The sequence below is a fragment of the Mandrillus leucophaeus genome, unplaced genomic scaffold (genome assembly GCF_000951045.1).
Source record: "Mandrillus leucophaeus isolate KB7577 unplaced genomic scaffold, Mleu.le_1.0 Scaffold305, whole genome shotgun sequence".
NCBI classification, from domain to species: domain Eukaryota; kingdom Metazoa; phylum Chordata; class Mammalia; order Primates; family Cercopithecidae; genus Mandrillus; species Mandrillus leucophaeus.
In genome coordinates this window covers 1,167,618-1,181,006 of record NW_012103199.1, presented here as the reverse complement: position 1 = coordinate 1,181,006, position 13,389 = coordinate 1,167,618, and the positions used below count along the sequence as shown (strand labels likewise).

The window sequence follows — 13,389 nt, the reverse complement described above, 5'->3', positions numbered from 1 at the left end:
TTGTATTTTTTAGTAGAGACGGGGTTTCACCGTGTTAGCCAGGATGGTCTCGATCTCCTGACCTCGTGATCCGCCCATCTCGGCCTCCCAAAGTGCTGAGATTACAGGCTTGAGCCACCGCGCCTGGCCTATTTTTTTTTTTTTTAAGGAATAAGTTGCATATAGTAAAATGGACTCTTCTTAGTGGAACTTTCTGCAAGTTTTGACAGATGCATGTGGTTGTACACTCATCACAGCAGTCAGACACTGAACAGCCCCATCATGCCCGTGTCGCCCGTGCCCCTTTCTAGTCAACCCCTTCCCCTGCCCCAGCAACCGGTATCTATTTTGTCTCTACAGTTTTGCCATTTTTAGCCAAAATATTCTTTTTCTAGAATGTCACAAAAATGGACTCACAGAGCTTACAGTCTCTTGTGTCTGAGTTCTTCCCCTTAGCACGATGCATTTGAGACTGGTCCACGGCACGGCCTCTGTCAAAGGTTTTGTCTGTCTGCTGCCCAGCGGCGCTGCGTGGCAGGGACCCCACGGTTTCTCTATCCGCTCCCCAGGTGTGGGACATCAGGGTCGTAGGTTTTTGCCAATTGCAAATAAGCTCTCTACAAACATTCACACACAGGTTTTTGCGTGAATTTAAGTTTTCGCTTCTTTTGGCAGATACCTAGGAGTGGCATTGGTGGGTGTCTGGCGTTGCTGCTGAGCGTTTCGCTGGTGGCCGTGCCATTCTGCATCCCCAGGGGCAGCACTGGAGTTCCAGCTGCTCCTCACCGGCACTTGCTATTGTCAAACTTTTTGTTTTTTGTTTATAATTTAGCTGTTCATATAGGTGTGTAGTGGTGTCCCACTGTGGTTTTAACTGACATTTTCTTCATCTCATGTTTAATGATGCTGAGCATCTTTTCATGTGCTAATTTCTCATCCACATATCTTCTCTGGTGAAGCATTTGTTTAGGTCTTTTGCCCTTTTTTTTTTGGATGGAGTTTCACTCTCGTTGCCCAAGCTGGAGTGCAGTGGTACAGTCTCGGCTCACTGCAAACTCCGCCTCCCAGGTTCAAGCGATTCTCCTGCCTCAGCCTCCCGAGTAGCCGGGACTACAGGCGCCTGCCTCCATGTCCAGCTAGTTTTTATATTTTTAGTAGAGACGGGGTTTCGCCACGTTGGCCAGGCTGGTCTCAAACTCCTGACCTCAGGTGATCCGCCCACCCCGGCCTCCCAAAGTGCTGGGATTACAGGTGTGAGCCACCGTGCCTAGCCTTTTGCCCATTTTTTGACTGGGTTATTTTCCAGTTAAATTTTGAAAGTTACATAGTTTGAATACAAATTCTTTATCAGATTTGTGATTTGCTAATGCTTTCTGCCAGTCTGTGGCTTATCTCTGCAGTCTCTTAATAGTGTCTTTCAAACAGCAGACGTTCTTGGTTTTGGTGAAGTCCAGTTTACAATTTTTAAACCATGGGCCATAGTTTCAATGTTATGTCTAAGAAGAACCTTTGCCTCACCTAGGGCCACACGTTCTCTCCTGTGTTTTTTCCGGGGGGGAGTTTTATATTTTTAGGCTTAACTTTTAGGTACATGATCTATTTTGATAATTTTTTGTTTATAGTATGAGGAACGAGTTAAATTTAAATTGGAGGGGGCGTATTAGTCTGTTTCATACTGCTATAAAGAACTGCCTGAGACTGCGTAATTTATAAAGGAAAGAGGTTTAATTGACTCACAGTTCCACCTGGCTGACGAGGCCTCAGGAAACTTACAGTCATGGGGGCTGGAAGGGGAAGCAGGCACGTCTCACATGGTGGCAGGAGAGAGAGGGGTGAGAATGCATTTATAACAGCATCAGATCTCATGAGAATTCACTCACTATTATGAGAACAGCATGGGGCAATCACTCCCATAATTCGGTCACTTTCCTCTCTCCACACGTCGGGATTACAATTTGAGATGAAACCTGGGTGGGGACACAGAGCCAGACTATATGAGGGGGCTTGTGTTTATCCAATTGTTATGGCCTCACTTCTTGAAAAGACTGTTCTTTCTCCAAGCAATTACCTTTGCACCTCTGTTCAAAACCAGTCGACTATAATTGTGTGTCTATTTTTGGATTATCTTGTTCCATTGGGTTTCTGTCTCTGTCCAACACCACACTGTCTTGTTACTGTACTTTATATTAATCTTGAAATCAGGTAGTGTAAGTCCTTGAAATTTGTTTTTTCAAAATTGTTTTGGTCACTTCAGGTCCTTTGGATTTCCATATGAACGTTACAATCAGCTTGTCAATTTCCATTAAAAAATCTTCCTGGAATTTTGGTTGGAACTGCATTCATCCATAGATAGTTCTGGGATAATTCACATTTTAATGAAGTGTTCCAATGGTTCGTTCCCACAGTATAGAAAATACTATACTATGCTTGATGGCCAGGCGTGGTGGCTTACGCCTGTAATCTTAGCACTTTGGGAGGCTGAGATGGGTGGGTCACTTGAGGTCAGGAGTTTGAGACCAGCCTGTGTGATGCAAACTGTCTCACGCAGACTGCAGAGAATACCATCCAGGCTGAAAGAGTGTGGGTGAGTGGCCAATGCACAGGCAGCCTCCCTCAGAAGAGCACAGCTTTGGCTCAGCATGCAGGGAATTCCACGAGAAACATGGCTCACTGCAACCTCCACCTCCTGGCTTCAAGAGATTCTCCTGCCTCAGCCTCCAGAGTAGTTGAGACTACAGGTGCCTGCCACCATTCCTGGCTCATATTTTGTATTTTTAGTAGAGATGGGGTTTCACCATGTTGCCCTGGGTGGTCTCGAACTCCTGAGCTGAGGCGATCCACCCGCCTTGGCCTCCCCAAGTGCTGGGATTACAGGCGTGAGCCACTGGGCCCGATCAAGGTGTTTCCAGTTCTGAGGCCAATTCGAAGGCCAGGGGTATTGTAATGAGTAGAGAAGAAAATAAAGAGAGAGGATAAAAGGCCAGAGTATAAAATAAAAAAAAAAAGAAAAGAAAAGAAACAAAAAAGACCAATGTAAAGCACAAAATAAGATGGTAGAAATGGATCCACATGTATCAATCATCACAACACATTTAAATAGATTAAATGTTCTAAAGAAAGTCAAAGACTGTCACTGGATAAACAGACCAAAACTGTATAACATATTGATGAAAGAAAGAAAAGGAAGAGAGAGAGAGAAAGAGAGAGAGAGAGAAGAAAAAAAGAAAAGAAAAGAAAAGAAAAGAAAGACCTAGTTAAATGGGGAGATAATGGTTATGAATTAAAAGACTCATTTTTTTTTTTTTTTTTTGAGACAGGGTCTCTCTGTTGCCCAGGCTGCAGTGCAGTAGTGCAATCACAGCTCACTGCAGCCTCAACCTCCTGGGCTCAAGCTATCTTCCTGCCTTAGTCCCCCAAGTAGCTGGGACTACAGAGGCGCATCACCACACCTGGCTAATTAAAAAAAAATTTATTAGAGATGGGGTCTCCTTATGTTTCCCAGGCTGGTCTCAAACTCCTGAGCTCAAGCGATCCTCCTGCCTTGGCCTCCCGAAGTGCTGGGATTACAGGTGTGAACTGCCGCGCCCAGCCTCAATACTGTTAAGATGTCAATTCTCCCCAAATTGATCTATAGATTCAATGCTATGCCAATTAGATTCATGCTATGCTTTTTGGTAGAAATAAAAAAGCCGATTCTACAATTTATGTGGAAATGTAAAGGACCTAAACTATCCTGAGGTCCTAACGCAAATATTGTGAAGAAAATAACGAAGTTGGGTGACTTACACCACCTGGCTTCAAGGCTTTGTCTGAGTCCATGATAACCAAGACAATGGCTCTGGCATAAGAATAATTAAATGGATCAATTAATCAGAAAAAAGAGGGAAGAACTGTATAAGCTCATGCTTATATGGTCAATTGACTTTCTTTTTTTTTTTTTTGAGACAGCGTTTCACTCTCATAGACGAGGCTGGAATGCAATGGCGCAATCTCGGCTCACTGCAACCTCCGCCTCCCAGGTTCAAGCAATTCTCTTGCCCCAGCCACCTAAGTAGCTGGGATTACAGGCACCCGCCACCACGCCTGGCTAATTTTTTGTATTTTTAGTAGAGACGGGGTTTCAGCATGTTGGCCAGGCTGGTCTCAAACTCTTGACCTCAAGTGATCCGCCTGCCTCGGCCTCCCAAAGTACTGGGATTACAGGTGTGAGCCACTGTGCCTGGCTAGTCAATTGATTTTTGGCACGGACAATGAATGGATCGAATGGATAGCAGAGTCCACTTGTGCCGTGGAATACACGAACACGCGCCGGGGAAATGAACCTCAGCCCCGACTTCCACCACAAGCAGGAGTGAATTTGAGGTGGATCATACACCTCAACACAAAAGCGATGTCCTATGTCTTTATGACCCTGGAGGAGAAAAAATCGCCTAAAAAGCATAAAAAACAAATTCCAATAGAAACGATTGGTAAATATGCAAAGACTGGACTGAAGAACTTTGATTTGAGAAAAGACATCATAAAGGGAGAGGAAGGCCCAGCCACAGACTCGAGGCAGCACCTGCAACATTCCTCAGGGACGAGGGCTGGAATCCGGGTGCATGAAGAGCTCCTATGAATGAATGAGAAGAAGACAAACAACCCCACAGAAGAACGAGGGAAAGCCTTAAACAGAGATGCCACACCAAAGAAAACACAACTTGTAAATGGGCCCATGGAAAGACACGTAATCTCATTGGTGATCTGCGAAATCACAAAGCAACATCTCAACGGCAGACTGGTGCAGACCCTCCAGACAGGCAGCCCCAGGCTGTCTGACCTCGCCCTCCTGAGGACGTGACACAAGGCCCTCAAGCCCAGTGTGGCCCTGTAGGGCCCTCTGTGACCAGGCAGAGCTGGGCTTCCGGGCTGTCCAGGTCACTGTGGAGCACGTGAAATGTGGCCCTTGTGGAGGAGGACCTGAATTTTCACTATTATTTAATTTGGATCAATTTAAGTTTAAACAGCCAGATATGGCAGTGACGGCCAGGCGCGGTGGCTCAAGCCTGTAATCCCAGCACTTTGGGAGGCCGAGACGGGCAGATCACGAGGTCAGGAGATCAAGACCATCCTGGCTAACACGGTGAAACCCCATCTCCACTAAAAAATACAAAAAGAAACTAGCCGGGCGAGGTGGCGGGCACCTGTAGTCCCAGCTACTCGGGAGGCTGAGGCAGGAGAATGGCGTAAACCCGGGAGGCGGAGCTTGCAGTGAGCTGAGATCCGGCCACTGGACTCCAGCCTGGGCGACAGAGCGAGACTCCGTCTCAAAAAAAAAAAAAAAAACCAAAGAAAAAACAAAAAAAACAGATATGGCAGTGACAGTCACACTGAACAGCACAGTCTTGTACACTGTTGATGGGAGTTTAAACTTACACGACCACTTTGAAAAAGAACTCGGTGGGCTGGGCGAGGTGACTCATGCCTGTAATCCAGCACTTTGGGAGGCTGAGGTGTGCAGATAGCATGAGTTCAGGAGTTCAAGATCAGCCTGGGAAACATGGTGAAACACTGTCTCTACAAAAAATACAAAAACTAGCCAGGTGTGGTGGTGTGTGCCTGTACTCCCAGCTACTCAGGAGCTGAGGCAGGAGGACTGCTTGAGCCCAGGAAGTCGAGGCTGCGGTGAGCTGTGACTACACCACTGCACTCCAGCCTGGGCGACAGAGTGAGACCCTGTCTCCATAGAAAAAGAACTCACTTTGATATTAGCTGATGCCAGTGAGGCTGGCTATGCCCTGTGATGCCGGCATGAACCCCAGCCCCGTGCCCTGTGGGAACTCACACACAGGCCTGAGGGGAAGTGCAGAGTGGCTGCGTTTGCAACAGTGTGTACCACAAACGCTCCCAAGCGTGCGCTGGCAGGACGACGGATCTAGAACCTGAGGCTCTCTCAGGAAAGGAAACGCCACGCAGTGGTGAGGACAGGAAGTGTGGCTCACACCGGAAGTGTGGCTCACGCCGGAAGTGTGGCTCACACCGGCTGTGGAGAACTGGCCCAGCTCCACCCTGCGCTGCAGGGCACGCGGAACTCGCACCACGCGAAGACAGACAGGAGGAGCCCAGAGGCTTGTGGATCTCGATGTGTATGTGGGAAAACGATCAAGAGAAGCAAGGAGGAGACGCAAGTGATTCCCGACGGCGGCGGGGTGGAGGGCCGGAGGCGTGGGGAGGGTAGGACCCGCCTGTTTTCTTGGCGCCTCTTCCCGCTGGTGCAAATCTAACAACAGCCACAGCTGTGGAGCTAGACAGAAGCCCCTGCAGCCCGGCCTCTCCAGGGGGCACCGCAGAGCCTCTTCCCCACCCCGTGTGGCCCGTGCTGGGCCTGCTGGGCCGATGCTGGAGGGGCCTGCAAGTCTGTTAGTGTCAACGTGAGCACACCTGTCAGCGCGCTCCAAAAACAACACTTAGTGGCACATACGAATATTTTCTTGCTTAACTGTCACTGAACATCGAAGGCCTGGGGAAATTCTCTCCTTTCCAATCCTCCCCTGGGCCCCTCAGCCCCCTGGAATGCTGCCCTGGGGCCCTCGCTGCCCGCCCACCCTGCCTTGGCCTGGCAACCTGGCTCACCTGTGGGCTGCTCCTCCTCCTGCTCCTCGTCCAGCTTCTCCAGCTCCTTCCGGCTCTGCATGTCCGCCTGGGAGGACTCTGTGCCCTCTAGCTGCTGCTCAGATATGCTGGTGGCAGCTTTGTCATACAAGCTTTTATCTTCGTAGGTCAGGATGCTGCTCTGGAGAGGAGAATCAACGTCCTGGCTTGGGAGGTTTCCCACCTCCTTCCCCCAGTCAGCTGCCCAGACTCCCACGAGCACAGGCCGTGTCAGGGGCTGGGCCCTGGCTCCAGCGTGGCCCCTCAGCTGCCTCCTCGGCTGCCTGCTCTCGTCTCACCCGTCCTGGTTGTGGGATCACAGCAGCAGCTCACCCAGAGGCTCAGGGTCACCCCTCAGCCTCCCTTGCTCTAGGCCGGGTGGGCATGGCTGTGCTGCCCCAGCCTGGGAGCGTGAGCTGCATCTTCCTCTTGGTCCGATCCTCCTTCCTCCTCGGCTGGCTAGAGGCTGAGCCTTCTCTCCACCTGAGGCCTGAGATACCCACACCCGGGATGGGACAAGACGCGCTCACACTTGGAACCGGTGCAGCTGCAGCCATGGAATGTGACTGTCCAGCCCTCCCACCCCCACGCCTGGGGCTTCAGAGACGTGTCGGGGGAGGCTGGGTCTCCTGGGGCGCTCAGGCCTGGAGCTGCTGGCCAGCGCCCCTGCTGCTATGTGCCTGAGAAAGGGAGTGTCCTGCTGCCGCTGCCCCTGAGGCCAGGTGACCAGGTGTCCTGTGGAAGCTGGTCTCTTCTGCTTAGGCTGATTTGAGGAGGCCCCCACACTGCCCTCCTCCCAGGCCCACTGTTGACATCCTCATATTGTCACCCCTGTTCACCCACATGGCACTGGATTTGGGGAGCAGGGCCCCACACTCCCCCATGGCTGAACGGCACACTCACTAATTTCAGGATGGACTGGGAGTCGTCCGTCTCGCAGGGCTCTGAAGCTGGCAGGAACTTGAAACTCGTGCCCAAGCCCCCAGTGTTGGTCAGTGTGATGGTCCGAGACGTGGTCTCTCCCACCACGTAGCTGCCGAAGTCAATGAGCTCCTTGTCGAGGGACAGCTGCCAGAGGACACAGAGTGAACCCAGGGCCACTGTGCCAGGCCCACAGGGTGCCCAGCGCGAGAGCTGCACGTGGCTCCAGGCAGGGCTGCCGTGAGCATTTGTGCGTGTTGTGCACTGCACAAGCAGGTACACAATTCAACCCGGAAGTCAGGCGTGTATTGCTCATGACAAGGTGCGGCAGGCAAGTCTGGTTTTAGGAACATCAAGTCAGGAACCCCCTTGCCAAGGAGTAACAAGGGTTCGGTGAGAGGACGCAGGGCCTAGACAAGGAGCCGGACATGGGACTCTGGAGCTCCTGAGTGTGGATATGGTGTCATTCCTGGGCGTGGTCAGCCGGACTCTGGATGCAGGGACCCAGGGAGTGTCCTTCCAGAGCGGGAGCACGCCCTCCATGGTGGTGCCTCACCATGCCCGTCGTGGGCCACAGGCCACAGAAGCTCTGGCGCTGGCTAAGGATGCAGGCCTGGGCCACACCTCGGCTCTGCCCAGGGGCCCCACCTCGGGAGGCTTTTCTGGGCCCTGAGTTTGGAGTGCCAGGGGCTCCCCACTCTGTGCTCCTGCTCCAGGGGCAGGACCAGGGGCCGCCGACGCAAATGGACGTGGTTCACAGAGGGCGGCCGGGGTCCAGCCAGGGGAGGCCGCCTCCTTCCCCCTGCGCCGCCTGGGCCCTGCTCTCCCCTCGTTCAGACAGGGCTTGACTGTTTTTACAGTCCCCAGCCTGGACGCTCCCCTGGGAGAAGCAAGCCCCTACTCAGGGGAGCCGAGGGTCTCGGTGCTCCTGTCACAGAGGAGCACTTGACACTGCAGAGATCAAACGCGGGAGAGGCCGGGGCAGCTCTGGCCAGGACACCCAGGGCCACGCTGGGCACGTGCTCCGTGACGCTGATCCGGAGTGGAGCCGGCCAGCACCAGACTCCTGCTGCGCTCCCAGGCTGAGCAGGAGAGAGCCGGAGCCCGGCCGTCGCTGGGGCGGGGACTTCCTGCTGCCCCAGCCCTGGTGCTCCATGTCCTGGGCCTGAGTGTTGGTTCACCAAGAACCCGCACAGCGGAGTTGCCGCCTGGACCGCGACTGCTCTGAGAAGAAGGCGGCAGCCACAGGGCAAGGGGCTGCTCGGGCGCCCTAGGACGGTGGCGGTTCCTGCATGAACCCCAGCGGGGCCACGGTTGCCAAGGCCACGGCAAGGCCACTTGAGTGCCGAGAGGAAGGGAGACTAAAGTGACTGGAACACACTAAATATGCAAACGTCGGCGAATCTGCGAAGAAACTGAGAGGAAAACACTTCTCTCTCCACCACCATCAGTGACTCTGATTGCAGCAGCCCCTCCCCACGGCGACACGCGGCGAAGGCGGAAGCACACGACAGAGAAAGTTACACGGTGCTCATCAAAGGTGGCTGGGGGCAGCGTGGCCTGGACCACGGGCGACCATGAGGGCGTCTGCTGATCTTGCTGGGGGTGGGGGAACACAGCGCGGCCTCTGCCCTTCACCTGCCCCAGCTTGTTCCTCCTCTAATGCAAGGATGGGCCTCTCCCTGTCCCGCCGACGCAGGCCTGGGCTGTGGGACTTGCCTTGGCCCGTGAATTCTTAGGAGATATGATGTCCCCACCGTCCTCTGGGAGATGCTCGTGCTGCCGTAGCTGCCGCGCTGGAGTCCAGCCGGGACAGGGCCGGCCGCAGGGGGCCTCACACTCGCAGCTGAGCCAGGAGCCGCTTGCTGTGTGGCAGGTGCGGTGCGAGCTGATTACTCGGCAGGCGTGGGCGAGGGGGGGTGAACAATGGTGTGTGGGTTTCTGGTTTATTGGAGATGCATGCTGAAGTTTCTGAGGGTGAAGCGTTGACATTTCACCAATGTACTTTGAAATGGATCAGCAACAGATACAGCAGTTGCTGGACCAAGCAAAGGTGTCCGAGGCCGACAATGTGGGATTTGGGACGATGCAGGGTCCAGGATGATGTGGGGTCTGGGTTGTAGGCACATGGAGCCTCGTTCTGCTGTTCTGTTTTCCACTATGCTTGAAATTTTTCTTAATTAAAAATAATCAAGGGTGACCCCCTTCCAAGAGCTGTAGGAAGGACTGGAGCCTTCTCAGATGGAGGTTAAGGTTTCCTCTGAGGCACGGGCCCTGCAGTCTGGGATCCACACGGAGCAGGGTTTGTCTCATTTTTCCAGCGCTGGTCCGAGTGCCCCACGTTCGAGACCCCCACCCAAGGTCCGGCTCAGGCCCACCTAAGCTGCTGTTGGAAGAAGGGGCTCGGCCCCTGGTGGAGATTGGAGCCTCCTCCTGGTCCCCACCCTACCCGCACCCCCTCCCAGGAGATGCCGTCCCACTGGGGTTCCCAGCCAGGATGCCCCGAGAAATGCTGGCTCGGACACCTTTGAACTCACCGAACATTTCTTTGTTGAACATTTCAATGGAACTGAAAACTCGCCCGTCTGAGCCAAAAATGAGATATTTCCTTCTAGATCTTTGTTTATCTAAGAAATAAAACGACCCCAACCACCATAAACTTCTGTAACTTTTGTGTGTTTTCTTTCTTTTTTTGGACAGGGTCTGGCTCTGCTGGCCAGGCTGGGGTGCAGTGGCACCTTCTCGGTTCACCGCAACCCCCCTCCACCCACCCGCACCTGGGGTCCAAGCGATCCTCCCACCTCAGCCTCTTGACTAGCTGGGATTACAGACATGCGCCACCACACCTGGCTAACTGTATTTTTTGTAGAGACGGGGTCTCGCCATGTTGCCCAGGCTGGTCTTGAGCTTCTGGGCTCAAGCGACCCTCCCACCTCGGCCCCCCGAAGCGCTGGGATTACAGGCATCAGCCACCACTCCCGGCCCTTCTGTAACTTAAGCCCGTGACACGTGCTGTGGCTGCCTGGGCTGGGGCCACCTGCCACCCGCCCAGCTCGGGTGACCCCAGGGGAAGGAGTCTGCAGAGGGTATCTCAGGAGGGCCGCACACCGGCAGGGCTTCCTAGAACATCCCAGCCCTCCTGACTTAGACCCGAGAGTGCACGCCCTCGGCCACTAACGCAGAGGAGCTGCGCTGCGGTTCTGCCCGACATTTCAGGAATACGTCGAGTGTATTTTTGGGACTAAAACAGCAAAACGGGCCTGCGTGATCCTCACTGAGAGGCCAAGTGCATCCTTCCTCCATCACGGTCTGCACCACCACGCCCGATCACGGGCTCCACCCACCGCCATCTCTCCTTTGAGAGAGAACGGCCCCTTTGACTCACCATGGGCTTGAAGGTGACAAGCACTTCGCAGGACATCCCGGCGGACAGGGGGCCCGGGGGGTCAAAGCTGCAGGACATGACCCATAGCACACGGGGGTTAGAGCTGCAGAGGGTGAACGCTCGCCTCGCCACCCGGAGCGCAGTCAGGCTGGGTCTCCCGGCCTCCTCCCCGCCCCGGCCCTGCACCTTGGCCTCCTCCCCGCCCCGGCCCTGCACCTCTGCCACCTTCACTCAGGGGAGAGCTGGGTCTGCTGTGTTCCCTGCTGACCCCGGTACCTGGCAGGCAGGGGACGCTCCAGTGTGTGCGAATATTTGTGGAGTGAGGGAGTTAATCAATGAAGGCGTGAGGCAAGTCCCCAGGCCAACTGCCAGGAAGTGGGACCCCGTGGCTCAGTGAGGGCCACAGTTCCCCTGGGCACAGGTGCCAGGCCTGGGACCAGGGCTCTAGGGCTTTGATACCAATATGGGGCCAGGGGCCTGTGGGCAGGAGCCAGGAAGAGATCTGGAACTGGGAGCCCTGAGACAGCCGGGACCCTCGACCCTCTCAGCCTCTTTCAGGGAAAGAACCAGAAAAACAGCCCCCACTGCACAGGCCCTTCGAGGGAGCTGGTCTGTCTTGGCCCAGATCAGGGTGAGCATCTCCCCAAGGAATTCCTGACGCCAGGCTGATTTCACAAGGTTGGATTTTACCTAATGTGCTTGGTTTGGAAATGCGCAAGCTACAGTTTTAGTGTAAAAGTGTGTCCCTGGCTGGCAACGTTCCCGCGGCACCAGGAGAAGCAAAACCCGAAGCTCCTCCGATTGGGAGGGAAACGCTTCGGTGCCAACAGCACAGAGCCCGGGACGGAGCCGCCGGGGAGAGCAGCGAATCCGAGGGTGGATGTGCGCGCCTCACACACCAGCACAGCAGAGTGCAGGGCCGAGCTCCAGACGCTTCAGACGACACGAGTGTGGAGCGGAGAAGTTAGAGGACGTGTGGATAAAACGGTTAGAGACAGAAATAGAGAATTCCAGACGTGAGAAAAGAACAAGACACTGTCAAGAAATGCAGACTCATCCAAAACAGAGCTTGGCATTTTTAGAAATGAGAGACAGGGCAGCTGAGTAAGAAGCTCACTAAGCAATCTCAACCGTTGATTAGCAGCACTAAGGGGACAAGGGGTGAACCGAGCGGCACCTAGAGCACCACCCAATGTGAAAAAGAGACAAGAAATTTCCCACCCGATGGGGAGGTTTCAAAAGGAGGAGCAGGAGGGCAGAGTCGGAGAATGAATAGGGGAGGGGCAAGGCCGCAGGGGCTGGGGCTGAGAAGTTCCCAAAATTGTTCATAGATCTGAATCTTCAGATTCAAGAGTACAATGAGGTCTAAGAAAAATCAGCCCACACCGACGCACAGCGGAGCTGCAGGACGTTAAGGATGAGAGAATCTCGGAGCAAGCAGGAGGAAAGCCAGGTATCCTCCAAAAAAACCAGCACCTGGACCGAGGCCACCTCTCACTCCAGCAACCAGAGACAGAGGGCAGGAGACTGGTGGCCTCAGCCTGTCCATAAGAAGTTCTCATCCCAGCACGGGGAGGAGTGCCTCGGTGGCTGAGAGCACAGCGACCACCTAAACCCACCTCTGCACGCGGCCCCTAGAAGCCACATGGATCAATAAGAGAAACAGGTAGGCCACAGAAATCCCAGGCCTGCAGCGTGACTAGAGGACACAGAACCCCCTAGACTTAAAAGTAACCGTAAGGTGAAAAGCAAACACCGACCCCCAGCATGCACTCTCCATGCCCGCCTTCACAGAGCGCTACACGGATCTGAAAAACTGCAGGGAAGCGAGGAAGGAGGTGGGAACAAAGACGCTAAGGCTGACCTAAAATCAGCTCCCCAAAGAGAACGTCACAGCCTCCACGGGAAGACACCAAGTCCTAGCGAGCCAGTGCTGATGTCAGGGAGGGGCCATCAGAGCCCATGCACCCCTCGCCCCTGGGGCAGCCTCAGGAAGATGCCTGGTGGGAGAAGAGGAGGCCCCTCTGGAACCTGGGCAGCAAGGGGGGAATTAGGATCCTGCCCTTGCTGACCCTCATTTGAGAAGCTGCACTTCACAATGCTCCCAGGAGTGGAAACTCCTGAACTGGGAATCTGAAAGCCACCCCAGACCTACAAACCTGTCCACAAAGAGAAAACTGGCAGGAAACAGGAAGTAGAAGAGAAAGAACTTTCTTAAAAATAAAGTAAGTTAGGCTGGGTGCTGTGGTTCACGCCTGTAATCCCAGCACTCTGGGAGGCTGAGGTGGCTGGATCACCTGAGGTCAGGAGTTCATGACCAGCCTGGCCAACACGGTGAAACCCCGTCTCTACTAAAAACACAAAAAATTAGCCAGGCGTGGTGGTGGGCACCTGTTATCCGAGCTACTCAGGAGGCTGAGGCAGGAGAATCGCTTGAACCCGGGAGGCGGAGGTTGCAGTGAGCCAAGATCGCA

At 54.1% G+C, this 13,389-nt stretch overlaps 1 protein-coding gene across 1 annotated transcript in view; it reads right to left on the bottom strand.

The window, feature by feature from the left end:
• The window catches only part of CFAP74 (cilia and flagella associated protein 74), a 90,807-nt gene that overhangs the window by 25,481 nt on the left and 51,937 nt on the right, over window positions 1-13,389 (bottom strand). The window contains exons 14-17 of the mRNA XM_011987251.1: window positions 10,916-10,982; window positions 10,068-10,157; window positions 7,513-7,677; window positions 6,592-6,751 (exon numbers count right to left, since the gene is read on the bottom strand). Coding sequence (XP_011842641.1) covers window positions 6,592-6,751; window positions 7,513-7,677; window positions 10,068-10,157; window positions 10,916-10,982 — 482 coding nt within the window. The remainder of the gene's footprint in view (window positions 1-6,591; window positions 6,752-7,512; window positions 7,678-10,067; window positions 10,158-10,915; window positions 10,983-13,389) is intronic.